Source organism: Nansenia antarctica (assembly GCF_963989245.1).
Source record: "Nansenia antarctica genome assembly, chromosome: 3".
Lineage (NCBI taxonomy): Eukaryota > Metazoa > Chordata > Actinopteri > Argentiniformes > Microstomatidae > Nansenia > Nansenia antarctica.
Window position 1 is genome coordinate 49,732,831 of NC_137688.1, and position 21,381 is coordinate 49,754,211.

At 44.0% G+C, this 21,381-nt stretch overlaps 3 protein-coding genes across 3 annotated transcripts; 1 reads left to right on the forward strand and 2 right to left on the reverse strand.

Moving 5' to 3' along the window:
* Positions 1 to 5,249: 5,249 nt before the first annotated feature.
* Positions 5,250 to 6,572, reverse strand: tmem200b (transmembrane protein 200B; the record flags this gene model as incomplete). The annotated part of the gene is made up of 1 exon (XM_080525909.1): positions 5,250 to 6,572. The coding sequence occupies one exon, from the start codon at positions 6,570 to 6,572 to the stop codon at positions 5,250 to 5,252; it is 1,323 nt and encodes a 440-aa protein (XP_080382035.1).
* A 3,932-nt stretch (positions 6,573 to 10,504) lies between these two features.
* On the reverse strand, positions 10,505 to 16,509 carry srsf4 (serine and arginine rich splicing factor 4). The gene is made up of 6 exons (XM_080526802.1): positions 16,311 to 16,509; positions 14,429 to 14,574; positions 12,600 to 12,769; positions 12,267 to 12,481; positions 11,776 to 11,853; positions 10,505 to 11,475 (listed from the first exon to the last, which is right to left on the reverse strand). Exons 1-6 carry the CDS (start codon positions 16,415 to 16,417, stop codon positions 10,950 to 10,952), a joined length of 1,242 nt encoding a protein of 413 aa, XP_080382928.1. The 5' UTR covers positions 16,418 to 16,509; the 3' UTR covers positions 10,505 to 10,949.
* Positions 16,510 to 17,517: 1,008 nt separating this feature from the next.
* xkr8.3 (XK related 8, tandem duplicate 3) lies at positions 17,518 to 19,617 on the forward strand (the record flags this gene model as incomplete). The annotated part of the gene is made up of 3 exons (XM_080527356.1): positions 17,518 to 17,840; positions 18,467 to 18,654; positions 18,860 to 19,617. The coding sequence occupies 3 exons, from the start codon at positions 17,518 to 17,520 to the stop codon at positions 19,615 to 19,617; spliced, it is 1,269 nt and encodes a 422-aa protein (XP_080383482.1).
* Between the last annotated feature and the right edge of the window lie 1,764 nt (positions 19,618 to 21,381).

Sequence of the window (21,381 nt, forward strand, 5' to 3'; positions counted from 1 at the left end):
AGGCTAACTGTCATAGCAGCGTCATCAGTCAGAGGGGAACAGCGCCAGCGGAAGACATGGGCTACTTCCACACACAGGAATCATTTGGCTTAAAAAGACAGAGGAAAGACTGCAAAAGGGCTTGAAGGTGTTCATATTTCATTTACGAACACTGTTGTGGTCCCAAAAGCGCTTTCTAAGACTGAGGCTGGGTTGCAGCCAACATGGATTAAATTAATCCTGGTTTAGATTTAATCTAGGATTAGTAAATTAAATCCTCAGAGATTGCGAAAGGTTTAGATTTAACCAGGATTAATTGTATTAATCAAATGTAAACTAAACCTTTGAACAAGGTTTAAAGTTTGGTGAAACAAGATTAGTAGATAAACATAAACATGTTGTTACTGGTCAGGGGTGTTCTGGGGGATCTTCACCTTTCTGTCTCTGGTGGCTGCCTCTTCCGGATGTGTACGTGTGCAGAAAAAACAACAGCTAATGTCCAACACTGCCATTTCAGGGGGGTTATATTATCATTAGGGAGGATGTTGTTGTTTGGAACTTCGAACTGAATTTCTCAGAGGTGGTCTGAGGTCCCGGCTCCTTTAAGGAGAAATACTAATCTGACAGGAGAAATGTGTATTCAAAACATTTTGGTTTTGAAATACTTTCATCAGTAGATGTTTAATGAAAGCCCTCATTGGGGTTTAGGATCATAGCATGTGCTCGGTGATGTACAAAGTACCTACAAAGCCATCAACAAGACGGCCGACCTCTCTGACCTCCTCCTCCAGCACTCATCAAAGAATCCAGCACGCTCTCCTCCTTCAAACAATTCCTCAAAATCCATATTTAAAAAAAACTTTAACTATTTGTATTGTTGTTTTTACTGACTGTGCTTTTATTTTTACCTTTTATTTATCTATCTATCTATTCTGGTTCTCTCCATGAAATGTAGTGTCTTTGAGTACTGAGAAAAGCTCTATACAGAATAAATGCATTATTATTATTATTATTATTATTATTATTATTATTATTAATATTATTACACCAATGCACATAAATCAATACTAGTCATGTCCCTCACCTTGTTGAAGCAGGAGTAGGGTAAAGGGTAGGTGAAGGGCATGTGTGTTATTCTTAAGTGTTTGATCACATTCCGTTCCTTGCATAACAATGAGCCTATCCTGCGATTTCTACCTCCACCAGCCTCCCCTGCACCTAATTGTATGTATAAAATGTAATCTAATTTTCATAACCGGTAAACCTTGCTCCATTTGTAGCCATGAATAATTACTCTGGAGTCTGCAACTCACAATATTGACCTAACATGGTCTGTCTTTTGCCTCAGTTGCTTCACTATAATTAGTTATATAATTTAAATCACATTAAGACACAACAAAAATAAAATTAAACAGTGATGTGTCATCTACCTTGGAGACTGGATAATGGACGTCCTGTAATTGAGTATTGTGAGCACACACATAATCCCCCATGTCTGAATGATGCTGTAATGCCTTCAGATGTTCAGAGTTCACCTCCATTGTTGAGGCAAACATTCTCCATAATAACCTCATTATCATAAATCCTACTACCTACTCATTGAAAAAGCCTGTGAAATCTCCTGAGTCGTGCGTTGGTTCAGATTCACGCAAGGAACTGGTGACTTGGGAGTGCTGGGAGGAGAGAAGAAGAAATAAGCCACATCTTTTTACAACAGCACAAAAGAAAAACTAATCAAGTGATTCTCCTGTCTCTCTTCACTGACACCCTTGAGTCTGATCTGAAGGGCACATTTGCATACTTACATACATATATACATATATTTGGGTAAGGTAGGGAGGATGCCATTCTTCGAAACCTCCTTTTCCACTTTCCTGGGGAATTACTCAAGGACACAATGTGTCAAACTTTTTCGCCCCCCCAAACTCTATTTCACACTTTCCCGTCCCTGCTGTCTCGCCTTATGGTAAAATAATCTCCCCTGAAACCATAGCTTAGTCGTGTCCACACCTGGATCCCATTGACTCCTGCACACAGGCCAAGGAAACCGTGCCTCTGGGAGTGACTGCAGTAAAAAACTATTACAACCAGCTTTAAGCCGTTTATGTTGCTGCCTCTCCCTCTCTCACACTTGTACACTAATTGTGACATTCTGTTGGGTTGAGTTGGGCGACATGTCATTCCCCACCCACCAGCATTTAATGGATTTTTTCAGTTTAGTACACACTTTATGACTGTTATGCTATCAGACTGCACAAAATAAAACAATCAACATTTCAGTAGCCGTTCTAAATCAAACCCCAGATGTTCTAATAACACTGCATATTGCATGATATACGGTATATGACTACCTGTGATTAACTACCATACGCTCACAGTGAAGATGAAGGACATAGAAAAGCATTTGATATTATTTTAGAGTGCATCCAATCTATAATATGGGGAATCAGCTAAAAAGGCAATAGATTTAGTTTCCATTTGCCTAACATTGTTGTTGACCTCTAACCCCTGATATCATGCTGCAGATTGCCCAGACTTGCTAATCCGTGCTTGCCAGATGCTAATGCATCAGATACAGTAATGAACATCACACTTGTGCCAATGCACCAAACCCAGCAGCATCTTCAGTGACCAAGAGCCATTCTTTCACAGGAAAACCCTCTCACGGTCTGCACTATTCTCACTGGCATCAAACTGAATCCTTCAAAATGGACTGGTAAATCACATACTAGATAAAAAGAGAAAATGGCATTAACTAGTGGCCCAGAACCATTGGCATAAAGTGATGTCACTTTAGCTCTTCTGACCCTCCTCCCCCCGCCCCCCATGCCCCCCTGAAAACATGTAATTCTCCACCTCCTTGTGTTTTGGCAGCCGTGGGCTCTGGGTCTTGCCTGCTAGCTTTACGAGCTGTTAGAATCGCAGAAGCCATCTTGTAAACGACCAATTAAATGAGAAGAGATCACGAGAGACTGCATACCTGCCCGGAAGGAACCATAAAATCTAATAAGGGGGGGGGGGGGGGGGGGGTTGGCCTATGAGAGGGGTGCTGCTGAGGATAATTACAGCTAGGGAATTTCCTCACCCCCCCCCGTAGGACTGCTCCAAAAGTGGTCTACGATATGAAGACAGATCCCCTCAGTGTAACTCTGCTTTATCGTGGTACTTTGATGGTGAGAGACTGCCCCCAAACACCCAAGGTCAGAGGGATGTCATCTGACACATCAGCTTTGCATAATATCAGTGGAGAAATGCGATGCGAGCCGGGGAAAGAAAGCGCTCAAGGCCCTTAGAAACTCTGCTCTGCTCAGACTTCCATTTCCTCACATTTTCATCCATCATGCAGTGGAAAGGAGGAGAGGCCAACTGATGATCAGCTCTGGTGCTGGGGGAACGGCTTGGCGACGGCCAGGAAGCTCGCTGGTTCACATCCCATGGCGGCGGCGGTCTCTCTATCTGTGAGCAAGATTGAAAATGCAAAGTCTCTATCTAGTGGGGCGGCTGTGGCGCAGGAGGTAGAGCCGCCGTCTAATGATCGCAAGGTTGGCAGATCGGTGGTTCGAGCACCGGCTGGCCACATGTCGAAGTGTCCTTGAGGAAGACACTGAACCCCAAATTGCTCCCAGTGAGCGGGCCGGCGCCCTGAATGTGTGTGTGAATGGGTGAATGAGAGGCCGTTGTAAAGCGCATTGGTTAAATTTACCAGTAAAGGAACAGGGTCATCAGCATTGAGCACAAAACAATTATGATATCATATTGCTTAAATACCTGACCGATCAAGACCATGACAACTTGAATGAATAAAACAACTGACAACACAAAGGTTTTTTGTTTTTTTTTGCTCTGCCTTATATTTGAACCACAGGCATGGCGTTGTTGTTTAATTTGGATGGTCTACAGGGCCATTGATTGTTCTGTCAGACCACTGATATTGCTTGGTATACATTTAGAACAAATTGTCACACACAGCATACAAAACAGGCAACACAGACAAGAGAGAGAGAGAGAGAGAGAGAGAGAGAGAGAGAGAGAGAGAGAGAGAGAGAGAGAGAGAGAGAGAGAGAGAGAGAGAGAGACTAAACAGTGGAGCTGTCTCTCCACATCTGCCAGTGGGGAGTTAGGGGTGAGGGGGGTGCTTGTCCTCTGGGTCTTATTCATATTCTCCCCTATACGATACCCTCACCCCATACACACCCACACGCACCCACACATCCCCAACTGCATGCAAAAACACTGATGATCATTTCACGAAATCAAAATGACACAGCAGTCTGTCTGTCATGTCTTTGTCCTCCATTCCCTCACCTCTACTGGGCTGAGGAGGAAGTGACCCCCCCCCCCCCTACCCCCCTCCTCTCGTAAACACAAGATGCACTCTGGGAATCAGTGAGAAACAATCAACAGGACAGAGGAGGAGGGGGCCTCCTCACTAGCTAATGACCAGGAGAGGGTCAGCAAATGGACTGATCCGATAATAGAAAATATTTCTCTAATGCATAACCATAACCAATATAACCTTCTGTGTCATACTGCATAATAATGTGGATGTTACGTACATCTCAATCATGCAGTTAATTTGGTCTCTGGGATTTTACATAAAAGCCACATTATGTCTCATACTAGCTGCACTCAACAAACACTATCAGCACCTTCTGGGCTCAAAGGGTTCTGGTTGTTTGGTTTTAGTAGATTCATTGCACAGTGAAAGACAGTTCTTCATTGGAGAGCATATTCTACCTCCCACATTCGGATGTGCTTGCTGTGTCCTGGAAACCAGCAACACTTTGGCAACGGAATACAAATTCAATCCTCCTATTACTGCCAACACAAACAGCAATCCAGTAAACAGGTTGGCAAATCGCTGCACTCATCTCTGACACTATGGGGTCTGCTTACTGTTTCCCCTCTTAGAAAAAGAAAAAAAAACGTCTGCCAAATCGATCCAATTCATCTGCGTCCAAAGCTCACTGTTTATATCTCCACGTTTAATGGAAGGTTGAGAAACAGGCTTAAAGTGTTGTATCTTTAGATTGGAAGCCCCTCAATACTGTACATCCTCAAGAGAACATAGTTCAGCATGATTCATGGAATGGATTTCACAACAGAGGTTCCTTTTAGCCTCCTAGATTTCAAGAGTCAAAGATGGAAACTATTATGATCCAAAAGGAAAACTCATACTCCGGGGTGGTCGATACATCAGCATCCATGAAGATCCTTCTTCCGTAAGCTTCTTTCCATAAGCTGTGGGCCCTTGACTGACATATAGGCTTTCACTGGAAGGGACCGGAGCCAAAACTCTTATCCCACTGAGAACACTGCTGCTCCAACTGGTCTAGCAGCTTGTCCACCGAGTCCTCCTTGTTCTCCAGCTTCAGGTACCTCCTGGCACAGCCCAGGTCTAGCCGCGGCCAGCTGCGGTTCTTCTGCTCCTCCACAGGGGTGAGCTCCTCCACGGGCGCCTCCACACGCCCGGCCATGTTGACACACACCTCCGAGGCGGTCTCCCTCTGCGTGGGTACGGGCATCCCTACCTGTCCCTCTCCCCTTGATCGCGTCGACCTCTCCTCCAGACACACTACAGTCTGGGGGCTGTGAGGGTGAGGGCGAGGGTGAGGGTGAGGGTGAGAGTTAGTCCTGTAGCTCATACTGTGGCAGCGCCTGGGCAGCTCGGCAGTAACCTCCCAGTCGTCCCCTCCCAGGGTGGACATGGAGCTGGCTGACACCAGGCAGTTGTTGAGCTTAAAGAGAGTACCGGGCTGGTTGAGTTCCGTGACAGGGCTCCCCCCCCCGGGCTCAGCGCCGGCCCCCCGAATGTTGAAGTCTGTCTTGCTGGAGTTGCAGGAGTTGGAGTGGGACGAGTGGAGGGAGGGGGTGGAGGCTGACTCCTGGTGGTGGAGCGCCTCCGTCCGTAAGGTGGCCCGCTGCCGGAAGGTGCCGTCGTCTGGCCCGTCCTCCTCCCCACTGTCCCTCGTCTGCAGCAGCGGCTCGGAGGTGGCCAGCTGCTGCAGGCACAGGATGTTGAGGTGGGTGGCGGGCAGGCTGCTCAACCACTGGTAGTGTCTGCCCATGGAGTTGGCCGCCGCGATCTCGGAGAGGTCGGCCGAGGGCACGACCGCCGAAACGGAGCAGATCACGTTGCGCATCTGGGCCAGCAGCATCTGGGTCTCCCTGTCGCGGTTCTCGTACAGCACCGTGTTGGCGCAGATGAGGATGAACAATCCCACGCCCATGATCACGGGCCCCAGGAGCTTCATACGCTCGCTGTGGATCAGGCTGGTCGTGGACAGGAGGCCCTTGGGCCCGAAAGTCAAGAAAGGGGGTTGAGGCTCCGAGACGCCTCCCTTCTCTGCAGCTTCTTTGCCGAGCAGCGATGATCTGTGTGTCCGGTAGGGCCAGTAGCCTGCCACCGCCAGCGCCGTGCCCACGGCCACCACGATGACCCCCAGCACCAGGAAGGCTCCTGGCATGGAGCGGATGCGCAGCTTGCCCTTGATCAGGCCCTCCTTCTTTTTCCTGCTGCGGAGGCTGAAGCGGGACAACCGTTGGCGGGTGGGGGAGCCGGGCGATTGGTCACCGGCCTTCTGGGTCTTCATGGTGCCACCGGGTGGGTCACGCCCTATTGGAAGACTGAGGGAGGAGGGGAAGGGTCAGGGGTTAATGATAGAAGACAATGCTGAAGCTACACTGTTTCCTATAAACATAAAGCTGCTTAGCCTTAGACATTGTGAACTTTAAGTTCTCTCTTTCATACTGCTGAAACTGCTGGTTAATAAGCTTTGATCTTTTTGTGTGACGCAACAAAAGTTTAATTGTGGAATGTGGAAGGTCTTTAATGTGTGTTCCTGGCTTTGCAGATGAGCTGACCTCAATAACATTGTATTCATGTTTTGTATTCTGAAACCTTTATCAAAGTTAATCACCCCAAAGAAAATAATTACCGTAGAGTGATAACTCCTCCAACAAACCATTCGAAACCTTTCATGTCTGTGGTGTAATTGTAAATGTAAAAGTACAAACAAAAACAGGGAAACATTCACACATGTGCCGTTCTCCTTGAGTTCTCACATGACCATAAACAAGGTGCAGTGAAATGGAAAAACAGCTTCAAACACTCTAACTGCAATTACTGCACAGTCCTACTCATGCAACAATGCCTTTTGAAATGTTGTCCCTGCCGAACATTCTGATAACGACACACAACACGCCAGACGTGATCCAGACACATGAAAGGCAGCTAACATGTAAATCCTGTCTGTCCTTGTAACACGTCCTGTCTTTTGGCAAATCTAAAGACTTTCTGGGTGAAAACACAAACATGTATGGGACATTCAGGGTGGAATTGGCACATGGAAAAGGCATGTCCTTTCACAGTTTGGTATACTGTATTCATATACAGATGTGTCATTAGGCCACATCATTTGGCTCGAGTTCATCAAAGCTGTTTTAGCACTTTGAATGGTAAACCACAACCCAACTTCATAGGCTGGAAACAGATATGCAAATGCTTTTTGCTCATGAAGTAATGTGTAAATGCTGTGGATTTTAATTAATATTGAGAGCAATGCAGTCCCATGCAAAACTGAATCTATGCTTTGTATTGATTTACATCAGCAGAAAAGATAACAATAGCACTCTCTGAATGTCAAACACCAACCAGTGTTTTCTTCTTCACAGAAACGAATACACTGCAGCTCATGGCTGGCATGTGTTCAGAGAGCACAAGTGCTTTTTTTCTTTCTTAAAACAGGCATGATGAAATTCTCTGAAAAGCATCCATACACAGTTTCCCTGCATTCGACTCAACAGCTAAAGGCCTGGTCACTACGCCACTCAAATGTATTTTCTAGTTGAACGAGCAGTGGAAAAAAACGAACAAAACGTCTTCTAGAAGAGAAATGTGGCCGATTCAGCTGGTCTGAAATAAAAAAACAAACCATACTGTGTCTGGCAGGAGTTTCTTATACTCTGTGTCTTGTAATTCACAATCCAGACTGGGTTTTTGGTTAGGTTTGCCTGACCTCAAAGAAAGATGTTTTGTCTATTCAAACAGGGTAATTAATTTCTGAGATGTTAATCCACATTCAGCATTAAATGCTCACGGAGTCTGCGGTGTCTTGATAACTTATCCGGCTGGTTGCAGGTTTGAACCTCAGAACCTTTGCAGCCTGTTGAAAGGTGATGATAATGATGAATTATCTCAGACAAAGTCTGATGGAAAGTATTTTATGTGTGTACTGCCTAATTTAGGCTATTATGAAAACAGTTGCCTAGAGCAAGAACATTCTCTTTACTCATGGTCACTGATATGGACATCATAAATGAATGATGCAAACCAGACCTTAGTTTCATTAGCTTGTTTTTCCACTCATACTTTTAATGAGTGAGGAAAGTGGAGAATGGCCAAATGCTCGCATAGTCACAAGCAGTACTTGATGGGGGAATCAAATCAATCTTTGGGTTGATTTCGATATTCGTTATAATTAGCTAAGTGCCTTATATCCCAAGGCAGCCACTTAGGAATGGGAAGGAGTCCCCCAAATGGACAATCGGAATTTGACAGTGTACTACAAAAATCGGTGGGTATTTTTTAATTTTTTATGTTTAACTTATTTCCCCATGGAAATAAACAATACAGTCAAGCAATTCCACCCAACGCCGTCCTATCTGTGCGCACAATGCACGGGGAATAATTATGATTATTAACCAGCTCAGTTTGTCTATGCGATAGAGCGCCAAACACCAGTCTGGAGGGAATACATGTATGCCTCATGATTTTAATCAGATTTCTGCGTTCCACATTCGATTCGATTATCAATCACTTAATAGATATTTCACGGAGACTATACCTTGTTGCGTATTTATTTCAAATTAACTGCAGCCTATCATTTGTAACATGTACCTATAGATGGAGAATGGTTTATCTTTCATGGTACCATATTGTAATAAAAGAACAATTGCAGGTTAAGTATTGATCAGAAATTCAAATAACGTTTATATGCGTGACGAGAGAGAGAGCGATAGACCGACGGAACGTGCTGCATGCATTCCTTTGAAGCTGTTGGTACAGGCATTGAATATGCTACAATGATCAAGTTCATTTATTTGTGTCTTATTTAAATGTTCTCCCGCAATAAGTCTAAAAAACATTCATGTAGGAAAAAAAATGTATAGTCTGGTCGACGGTGCGTAGATAGCCTTCTATGGCAGCTTTACTGTCAGTCTTCAACTTGAACAGATGTGAGGAAAAACGACAATCCCCCAATGACCTTCTAAAAAGGCTACAATGTTGCACTGTAAATTGTCTGAAGTTTGTTCTCTTATATACTGCGCGAATGTAACAACCAATCGGTATCACACCGGGATGTTACTTTTGGATAAGGTTAATGAGGAAAGTTACTTGCCTTTGCTGCCGTCATTTGTGGTATTCGTCCCCCGACACATCGATACAGTAACCGTATTCCTTGTCGAGACCACTGCTGTAGGGGGCTTAGGCTATAATGTCCATCAAACACTTCTTCTACATCTATTCAGTTGGCCTTAAATCCTAAACGCAATCAAGGATCTTAAGTGGATGAGGTTCTGTTCCGCCTTCACTGATGAGCTCCGTCGCATATTCAAAGAAGTTTCAGTCTAACCTTGCCGTATTAAGATGCATTTTTGAAATCATTAACCAAGGAATCCCAGCATGTGGCCTCTCCCCTCTCTAAAAACTAGCTGAACAATCCACTGCCGCGTTCCTTAGCGCCTCCTTCACTGGCAGTCATAGACCCCTCCATCCATGGGAATGAAGCGTTGCCTACCCGATAGTTCTGTGTGCGCAATACGGACCATCTCCCTTGAGCGATAGGCTAGAGGCGGGTTTTGACATCTCTAATTTCAGTTCTAAAATATAGCCTACTTTGCCAGATCAATAATGTTAGACAGAAATTACACAAAAGACATAAAAATGTATTGCAAATAATTTCAGAAGCATTCATATGAAAAAGGCCTATATCGAAGTTGAGTTATAATGACCAAACTATAATTGCCGCCCGGATTTATATATCTACGTACACGGTTTGAACAGTCGTTTGTAAAAAAAAAAACAATGTAGCAAAGTAACCTAAGGGAGTGACTTGTAGACGTGTGTCTCTGTACGCTGCATATATGACCAGACCAATGCAGCTTATTGAATTAAAACCCCAGAAATGATCACGTTGTTTACAATAGCCTAGATGTTAAACACCAAAGTAATATGCAGTCTCACTTTAATGACGTTCCCTTAAGGTTACATGAGCAAAAGACAGTTCATTTCTGTCAGCATGCTCAAACGACAAAACTTGTACCATGCCATCTTGTGGCTGAATAGGAGCACAATCCAAGTAGTTTCAATCGGCACCTGGACATCCGTCCTGCACCCTATAACGAGTAGTGTAAGCACTAACAAGGCTACAATAATGTGTAATGTTTCCTAAGAGATGCAGCATATTAACTTCAAATACAAGACAAACATTAGTAAAATATGACAGAATCATTTGATCAGGCATGTTTTGATTTTATTTGAAAGTAACTGGTAAAAGGTTTTTCCACAAAGGTAAAAAGAAGCAATGGAATAAAACAAACCCCACCCTGCAGACCACAGACAGCACACTATGCCTTTATTATGTGATACAAAGGTTAAGACACCTACTACTGCATTTTATTAATTTCAACTTATAAAAATCTACCCAAAGTGATACCTTTTGAGATTTCTCACACTCCAATGTATTTTTACAAACACCTCCATAAAGAGACGACACTACTGGAAAAAATATGTAGAATAAGAATATTAAAAAGAAATGGAGAAGCATGTATGTGTGAAAGACACATCGAGCATGAGTGCCTGTTTTCTACAACTATTTATCAAAAAACAAAAAGGGACAGACGCAAGGGTGGGGGGATTGGGAGGAGAGGGGCGACATGGGAACAAGGGGTCATGGTGACATATTGACTCAGGATTGGGATCTAGAGCGGGAGCGGGAACGAGATTGAGAGCGAGATTTGGAGCGGGACTCGGATCGGGAGACGGAAGGAGAGCGGGACCGGGCTTTGGCAGGTGAGGGAGATTTGGACTTTGACTTGGACTTGGATTTGGATCTGGCCCTGGGCTTGGCTTCCTCTGGGGTGTGGGAGCGAGAACGGGACCGGGAGGCCCTCTCAACTGCACCTCCTTCCTCGTCGCTCTTGACCGGCTCCTGGCTCTTGGAGACAGATTTCCTGGAGCGATCTTTGACCCCTGACCTGGAGCGAGACCTGGAGCGAGAGCGAGACCTGGATCTGGAGCGTGACTCGTCCTTCCTGGCCCTCTTCCCTTCTTTCTTGCCTTTTTTGCTCTTGGGGCTGCTGCGGCTCCTGCTGCGGCTGCGCCCCTCCTTGGGCTTGTGGGCCCCGTTGCTGCGCTCCTCCTCCTCTTTGCGGCCCCCCTTGCTCTTGTTCTTCTTGCTGTGGGAGCGACTGCGGGAGCGGGAAGCTGCCGCCCTGAGGAAAGAGGAAAGCGTAGACAACCCGTCAGATACATTTTCATGGAAATGGGTAATTCTAAAAATATCCACCAAAAAATATCCACCACCAACAACCATACACTTGCTAGCTAGTGTCATGACATCTAGATAAGGGGCAAAATCATGGTTGTGACAAGAGCTCTGGCTAAGTCGATTTCACTGCACAGAAAACGTCAAAAGTTACTGTGACCTTTATAAAGACAGTATATACCCCAAAACCGTTAAGGACTACGCTCTGGCAGCAGTGTGAGAGCTAAATGCAGCCTCTGTCACTCACCTGGAGCGTGAGCGGCTCCGACTGCTGCTCTCACTACGACTACGGCTCTTGCGGGACCTGCGGCTCCTTGAGCGAGACCTGGGGACGAGGAAGAAGAAGTGTCATCAATGGACGCCAGGTGCCATTAAGAAGTGGTGATAATAATAATAATAATAATAATACATTAGACTTATATAGCGCTTTTCTAGACACTCAAAGACGCTTTACAAACTGAAAAGATCGAGTAGTAATAACAAAAAGACAGAAAAAATAAATAAAAGAAAGTATAGGGGCCTAATTAAGGTAGTGCTGGGGACACATGGGAACGGGAGGGGGAGAGGGTTAACTGGTGATGGCCAGCTTGAAGAGGTGGGTTTTGAGGGCCTGTTTAAATGTTGGGAGGGTGTAGGTGATGCCAAGTAAAAAAAATAATAACGGGCTTAGGAGGAACTAATTGCAAAGCACTGAAGGGGAAAATTGAAAGCCATATATTTCTTTATTTCTTTATTTACCTGGAGCGGCTGCGACTGCGGGAGGAGGAGCGACGGCGTCTGGCACCAGGGCGGTCTTCGATGAGCCGGATCTTCCTTCCGTTCACCTCCGTGCCGTCCAGCTTCTCCAGGGCTCTCTTCATGTCAGAGTACAGCCTGAACTCGATCACCCCCTCGTTCCTGCGACCCTTGTTGGTGTCGGCGTACGTTACCTCACCTGCTTGCCTCATGTAGTCCTGGAGGGAAAACAGCAACAACAAAACAACAATTCAATCCACTATTCCGTGTACACGGGAAGGGTTATGGCCAAGCCTAAAATGTTGGTCTTTACTTATATTGTTGACCCAGGCTTACCTTCAGGTCTTGCCAGCTGCAGCGGCTGGAGAGGTTCTCGACAATCAAACGATAGTCTGTCCTGGCTGGTGGGCCGTATCGGTCTCTTCCACCACGCCCATACCCACCACCACCACCTCCACCTCCACCTCCACCTCCACCGCCACCGCCACCTCCACCACCACCACCACCTCCGCCTTCAAGGTAATAAGGAAAGGGCAGTAACAATTAGGGTAGGGGACAGACAGAGGACAGCCTTATTATTTAACTCCAAGCTACAGTCTATAAACAACGTCAATATAAATCTGGGAGAAATTAAACAAGGGGGAGGGGTGCAAAAACAAGATCAGCTATTCAAAAAAAATATATAAAAGAAAGAAAATGTAATCCTTGGTGTATATTTTTCACTGGCCTAGAAAAGTCATGATACTTTCCATCAAGAACACTGACATGTCCCTACTCTTTAACACTAAAAACAAAGAAAAATCATAAAAATAAAAACAGATTGAAGTTTGGTAGAACTGAATATAAATCTCTACATACAAACTTAAATCAAAAGCAACATAAAAAACTCACTCAAGTACTTACGGTGAACTAACTAACGTATGTTTCTAACTATCATAACTAATAGATACATTTTCACTTAACAAAACATTTTTTTTTTCAGGCACCTATAAGAGCTCAACCCACATCTGTTCCTAACCCCCATGGCATCCTCACCACCCGGCCTGGGCCTAATGGGCAAAGCGGTCTTCATTCACAATGGCTCCCTTTTTTGGTCTGCCCAGGGGCCCAGAATGGTCAAACCACACTCTTGGATAGGGGACACCATGGCCAGCAATAGGGGCAGGCAGTCAGCAAAGGACTCTTTCAATTAAAACATTGAGGGTCTTTGTTAAATCTTTACCTATATTGACATTCATTTAAACAAAATAAAAAAAGTCCTGAATAAAACAACAATTGATTACACAAGATAGTTATAATTAAAAACAAATTAATCAATGTATTCTATTCAAATCACAGAATTGTTACTTTCCATCAGCAAGTATTCAATAATAGTGAATCTCATAAGATTATTTCCCCTTATTTTCCTGACTATTTCAATTACAAGTGCATTGTCTCCCTGTCAAATTTTCAATCAAGCATATGGGTTCCCAAGACAACAACCTGTCATTGGTGGCTCTAGTGCATATAATTCCAAATCCCTCATCAACTCAAAAATTTAAATGTTTTTAAAACAATTGCTGTTAATTACCATGCAGACTGTAGAAATGAAGTACTGTCTCAGGCTACATTTGCAAGATAATATAAAACTGTAGGCGTCCAATCCTTGGGACACCAGTATGCTAAGGAGACCATCAGTGGTCTAATAGGCATGGTGGCAACAGAACAATTGCAAGTCCTGAAATCAGATGTGTCTACAGTAATGGGAGGTGTTAAAAGTGACACTATTCTAACGGTGCAATGTACATTTTCTTTCATTCAAGATGTGTATGTGCCAGCTGTGGGGATAAACAAACTATGGTAAAGGTGCATGTTGTTCTGACTACAAGTTTCCATTTCTATCCCCCAGGAAGCAACAAGAGTTGAGAAACAGATGGCCCCCAGACTTCCCTTCTCATTTGGTAAAGGTAAGAAATGGACAGCACATCTGGTGTACAAGTGTGGCAGCATTAAGCCCACAATAGCCATAGCCTAGCTAAAACGAGCCATTATTATATGCACAACAGCCACCAAGGACAAACTTGAGATGTCATGCAGTAGTGTGTAAAAGTACCATTCACTGCACTGTAAGCCTCCTCAATCACATTTCCCCCACTCATAAAGGCACCACTCCATTGAGTACTTACTCCTTCCTCCAGAGCTGTAGCTCCCATCCCGACGCGGCCCCTTGGTGTGCTCCACAATAACCCTCTCCCCACACAGGTCTTTCCCATTCAGGTCATAAACCGCATCATCTGCATCACGGGGGTCATCAAATTCAACAAACCCATACCTTTATACAGAGGGAAAGACATGTTAGGGATAGAGCCGAGGCCAACAGATTTGGCGATCAAATGGTGTGAAAAACAAACAAAAACATCAACTGACAATATGAGGCCTGAATCATGTTAGTAGGCTTTGCATCATATTACACCAGTCAGTGAGATTATTCAATTCAACTTAACTTTATTTCAGACACATAGGTCTACATCAGTATAAAATAAAATACAATACAAGGACAACAACACAAATATAATCACTGCAGTTCACAAGACCACAGTGATTAAAATACATAGACATTTGTTCCAATGTTTCCAAAAACAAGAGTACCACCGTGTGTCACTTTGTGTGGGTTCAGTTATGGTTATTATGATTAGGCCTACGTTTTTATATCAATTAATCGACACTTAAATGTGTACATAAAATTCCTCAATACGGCATGAAGGGTGGGAACATTACTAGTCACAAATATATGACTCTGAATGCATCATTAAATGCCACCTGAGGCTTTTTCATTTTAGTTTTACTATAGCTGCACCACAAGTGGGCTGTATAGAGTGTAGTACAGTAGGCTCTAAAAGGGGCTGTTTTAACATCATCCATACACATGACATTTGCGTGCCAGCATATTGGCGTGTGCGTAGTTTGCAACACTGGCGCTGCACATCACTGTCATCACATAGATCGTTCCCGATGATGTGACCCAAATACCTCACCATCATGTATTTATACCGTGCTGAGCCATATACCGGTAGACATTGAGCAACACCGGCCAGTCAATCAGCATGTTTTGGCGCCCATAACACACCCGCGTCAACAACACTGGCCCAAAGCAAACACTGGGATCGATGTTTGCTACAGCTTAGAACCCTCAAATACTCCGTGGTATAGCGCCTTACATGATGCTGGCTAAGTACATTTGTCATTTAGCCTATATTGATACGGGGGGGGGGGGGGGGGGGGCGAGAGCAAGGCCTCTGTTGTAGCTAGCACGCTGCCTACTTCAGTATGTCTCTAGGTAGGAAGCCCCCAGACCAGAGATCGAATGTACACGTTACCACATTTTTGCCTATGAATGAGGTTTTTCTCCAGGCAACAATTTCACATGGCCAGCAACTGAAGAGACGAAATAACCAGAAGATGTAAGAGTATTATCAGCAACACAGCTACATACATGAACCAATTTGTCTGGTGGCCAACATTACGACGTCTTTCAGGAAGAGTTGCCCAACCTGTGAGTGAGCGCTAAGCTAGCTGCGAAGCACGCGCGACACAAAGGTTGCGTTCGTAAATACGCTCTGGAAATCTGATCAGCACTCATGGAACGCCACATGTCCAATTAAATTACCTGGTCCCTTTGTGACGTTGAACCCAGTGTGCGCTCCGGCGCTCTGAGAGCAAATTTACGAACGCAGCCAATGACACGGCCTCAGCACCACCAGCCACATTCCTGGTTGCTATGCGCTGCTATTGCTAACGTTCGATTACTTTATTTACTTTAAACGTTAGCTAGCTAACCATGTACATAATACTTTTAATTCCTTTTTCTTTTTCGAAAAATAACAACATAACAAGTAACGTAACAGAGACAGCTATAACATTATCCAAGACAATCTTCCAAACATGTACGGCCTTTCACACGACGGGCCTGTGCGGAACAGGCCACAAACATTAGCGGTTATGCTAACTGGTTAGCCAGATATCTACCACCACCAGCTAGCTACATGATATCGGCGTTCATTTTGTTACCCGTTTTTTAGGTCAACTTCAAGTATCTTCCCATATCCCTTGAAGAACTTCTCGACGTCCTTTTCCCTCGCCCGATAGCTCAATCTTCCGATGTATACTCTTGACATTGCCCCGGTAATAAAATGGTGTGCAACTCACACACACTCCAAAGGCAGAAGAACATACACTTGGGCGCGAGGGCTGAAAAAGCACATAAATTATGCGTCCGTCCCCTCTGTCCTGGATACCATAGGCTGCGCGCAGAAGTGGGTGTGCCCTCTTGACAAACACAAGACTGTTGACATTACAAACAGCAAAGCCTTTGATCAAGTTTTAGTTACATTCAAAACATAGATATATGATCATTCAAACCTTAACCAACGGATATTTGATATAAGATTAAAGATATGATTTTATCCAAACGGGTTATTCAAACGAACCTATTGAAAGTCTATGATCCAGACAGACCACTTCATTTACCCTTCAACTTGAACTCTGCAATTAATTCACATTCAATAAGAAATTATTTATCGACCAGATTTCCATAAATCCCACATATCTTTACTTGACTGACATAGGCTAAGCAAAAATAGAAAATAATGAGTGACTGCTATCTATCTGCAATAACTCGGTAATAGGTCATGTTGTATTCCTGTTGTTATGTTCTTCTTCTCCTAGTAGTTTATTCATGGCATTTATTTTCACTTTAAATCATTCATTCATCTGGTGCCCTTCACAAAGCATATTGTGCCAGGCCTACCGTGTAGATCACTGACTTATATGTAGCCTACATAAGTACTCAATGCTACACCATACTTTATAAAAGATTAGACACACAAATAGTTGTTCGTTGTAGTGTACTGTTACATTTCCCCTTGCCACTGGGCAAGTTCTCTTCCCAACTTGTTATGGTGGGTGTGGCTTCTGTGATCGTTGAGGTTCACCACGTCACTGCAATGATTCAACTACTTTACTCTACAGTCTTGAGATAGCAAAACTACAATGGGGACTTCGGCGGGAGTAATGCAGTCCTTTCTCGTTCAAATTGGGTGCCGTGTTTACATTTCGGCCAGATGCATTGGGCATTCTGTGTGATCTGATTCTAGCGATCAGCCATGTGAATTCCCACCGATAACGGGATAGCGGCTAGCTCGCTATGATGATGGAGATAGTGCTATTGCATGAAGAAAGTTAACGGAAAACGTGTGCGCGGTTATGATAGATAACCATGGAGTGCCCCACCTTTTCTAAGTACTCATGGCTTGATTTTGTCTTCTCGGTAATCAGTGTGTGCACTTTCTTGCTTGACGTGGGCTCTGATCTCTGGGTCGCCGCAGAGTTCTACTCGCGTGGGGATTTCTTTTGGTTCGGAGTGTTGATTGGCCTCATGGTCCTGTCTTCTGTCGTGGTCCAGATGTTCAGCTGGTTCTGGTTTAAATATGATCGTGAGCAGGAGGGATTCGATGCGCGGACCGCCAGGGCTGTTATTTTTGGCAGCTGCTTCAAACTTTCGTTCCTGATACATGTACTTCAGCTCGGATTCTTTTGCAGGTAGCTAGATTCTTTTGGATTTAGAGAACTATTATGTTAACATTGCATACATGATCATTGTCAATCATGGAACTAAACTATTGGTAATACACTCAACATATCTTATAACTAGCTACACTTACGAGAGATATTGTATTGACTGGCTCTCATTGATGAAGATAGGATTGATGAGAGTAGTCTATAGTAGCCATGTTTATTGCCAGACAATAAAACATTATGGACACACATGGTTATTAAGTTGTAGGTTCAAGTTCCTCAATTTTACAGTCAAGATTTCTGAAGTCACTTCCCTATACTTGAGAAGTAGGTCAATGCTATGCAATCCCATGACCAGCCTGCTGCAGGCTGTTTGACAATTATTTGTATAATTTCTCCAAAACTCACAGAGCAGCTCATGCGCAGGTAATACTATTTGACTTGTGCAGAAACTCCCAGGTGTGTCAGCACTCAGCAAGTAAACCCATTCAATCATTGGCAGGCTCTGCAACACAACAATGTTTCTCTCCACCCTCAGGTCAAGGGACATTCATTATAAACCTTTTTAGGATGTACAGAATTTGTAGAATGTTCAGTATGTATCTATGTCACAGGCGTGTCTTGTTTATTTCTGCTCTGGGTGTCAACAGGCACCTCTCAGCCATATGGCAAGGTTTCCGTGTGTGGTGGCGGAGGGAGCAGGGCTCAGAGTATGCTGTGTATTTGACCCATGACCTCAGCATGCTGCGACTCATAGAGACCTTCTGCGAGAGTGCCCCCCAGCTCACCCTCATGACCTACATCATGCTGCACACCAACAAAGCCAGGACAGTACAGTGTGAGTAACTGTCACCTACTGTACCTACAGTTATTATTTCAGTACACCAGACTATCAGACATAAAAAAAATAAAAAATAAACACTGTATGTATGTGACGCTCGCCTTGGGTTGTGTACTGCATGCTTCCAGAGGACTGGTGAGCACTTCACTGTTTTATTACTTCTTTTTGTCTGTGTTCTCATGTCTCAACTTCTGTTTCATAGGCGTGAGCGTTGTTGCGTCAACCACTTCTATTGCGTGGATGGTAGTGGACTACCACCGCTCCCTGCGCTCCTTCCTGCCTGACAAGGCCAAGCAGGGCTGGTGCTCCTCCTTGGTCTACTTCCTGTGGAACCTCCTGCTGATTGCCCCACGCGTGGCAGCAGTGGCCCTCTTCGCCTCTGTCCTGCCCAGCTATGTGGCCGCCCACTTCCTACTCCTCTGGCCAGTGCTGGTTTTCTGGGTCTGGTGGCAGGAGACAGACTTCATGGACAGCACTGCCGGAGAGTGGCTCTACCGGGCCACCGTAGGCCTCATCTGGTACTTCAGCTGGTTCAACGTGGCCGAGGGGCGCAGCAGGGGCAGGAGCATCATCTACCACTCCTTCATGGCCACGGATGGAGGGATCCTTCTGGTCACATGGTGGTGGTACAGAGACCCAGTGCTGACAAGGTTCTACGCCCCTATCCTGCTCACCACTCTGCCTGTCATCTACCTCCTGGGCCTGGGGTTCAAAACCCTGTACTACTGCTGCTTCCATCCCAAGCTGTGGAGGCCCCCGGTGAGGGAGGCAGGGGTGGTAGGAGAGGAGACGCCTGATGGTCAGGTGTCATTCAGAGCCATCTCTCCCCAGGGTGGCACTGACACCGCCTTCCAGCTTCTCAACAAGAGGATGGCGTGTCTTGCTACTAATTTTTACACAGACGTGGAAGCTAGGAATTTGACTAAGACTAATGGGCGCGAGGCCAACAGTGTTGTCTGACAGGATGTGCTTAACCTGTGACATACCTGTGCTTAACCTGTTAACCTGCAATACTTTTATGGGAATTAATGCGTCACTGCTGTCTATTTGTAGACATTTTTGTAAGGAGGTGAACCAGTTAGGGAGTCAGAATAAGTCAGTTGGGGGTCAGTTGGGGGCCCAAATAAAAAAAATAGGCAATAAAAAAATAAAAAGTGGCACAGCTAAAGCAAGCCTCTAATCTGTGAGATTGATGGGCAGCATGGGTCATCATTCTATCCAATAGCAGCAGACCCTGCTCTTTCATTTCATTCACTCACTGTCAGTATCAGATCACTCCTGGCTGGCCAGTCACAATCATGCTTCAAAATACAAACAACATTGTTGTTGAAATGATGCCCCACGTGTGGGATCAATTAATTTATTCTAGCACTAATCTTTTTCAAAAACGTGAGCCAGACCCATCCCTACTTATTGTAAACCAGATGTGTGAAACCGACATGGTATTTCCATGAGTTGTATTTATGGACAGTGCAATTAGCTCTTTTTCTGAACTGTTTCTACTGTGTATTGTAGTTGTTGGGTGATGATAGCTGCTGTAGTTTATACTGCCAAGGCAATTCACGATATCTTTCATGCAAAATAATATGTGCACAAAATAATATGTGCAAATTATGAAGAAATAATGTTCCAGTTTTATCTGGTTTTAACATGGTTAAAAAAAAGTGTTTTTGTTAATCATTTGGGAAATTGTTACATACGTTGTTTTTATTGTTATTCAAGTTGTTTGACTTTGTACAATGAATGTAGACCTAGCACAAGTTCCTTACTATACTATATTAACTGTTATTTTGTATACTTTGGCAATATCTTTGTGTAAGGCAAACACTAACGGCCACATCCAGAGTTGATGAATGCGTGGCACAAACTAAAAATAACAGGCCTATGAAAGGAGCTGTACTGAAGTAATTTGATCATGTGAGACACTCACCACTACCATTATGGGTCTGAGTCAGTGTGAGAGACAGTAAGTCTCTTACTGTACAGTAAGCAGCAGAAACAACAGTACCATTAATCTTTATTTTTACAGTAGTTCTGGATTTACAGGAAATTAGTTCCTTCAATGCATATAAGGCTGGATAAGGATAGGGCTGTGTTTGTTGTGTACCAGTATTGTGCTAGAAATATATAGTATTGTTGATGTATTACGTCATCATACGGTACTTGTGGCCCTATGATTCTGTATAACATCAGTGCATTTTACAAAATGGGATTTTATTACACTATGGAAAATGGTCTTTGTTCTGCACACACATAGTATACAGTACATTGTTAGTGTTCAGTGTGTGCCTCTTAAAATCAAAATGGTCAATGCTTTAACAACCTTTCTCTTACCTCATATTTTACTTAAGGGTATTTAATGTTGAGCAATTAAAATAAGAAAAACAGACTATGCTTCTGTCTTGTATTTTTTGTGTCATCTTTTGTGTCAACTATAACTGCATTTATTAATAATTTTGTTTAACTATATTGCATTTGTTAATCCTTTTGCATAACTATAGTTGCATATAGTTTAAAGCACTTTGAGCTGCAACGTTTGCAGGAAAAGTGCTATACAAATAAAAGGTATTATTATCATTAAATAGCCTATTAAAGAACACATTGCAGAGTAATATGTATGCACAATCAAGGTTAGTCTGGGAGACATTCTGTGCTGGGGGGCAGAGATAAGGGACAGGTTAAGCTGAAGCATGACTTATTTATTTCTATACAAATAAGGGTTAG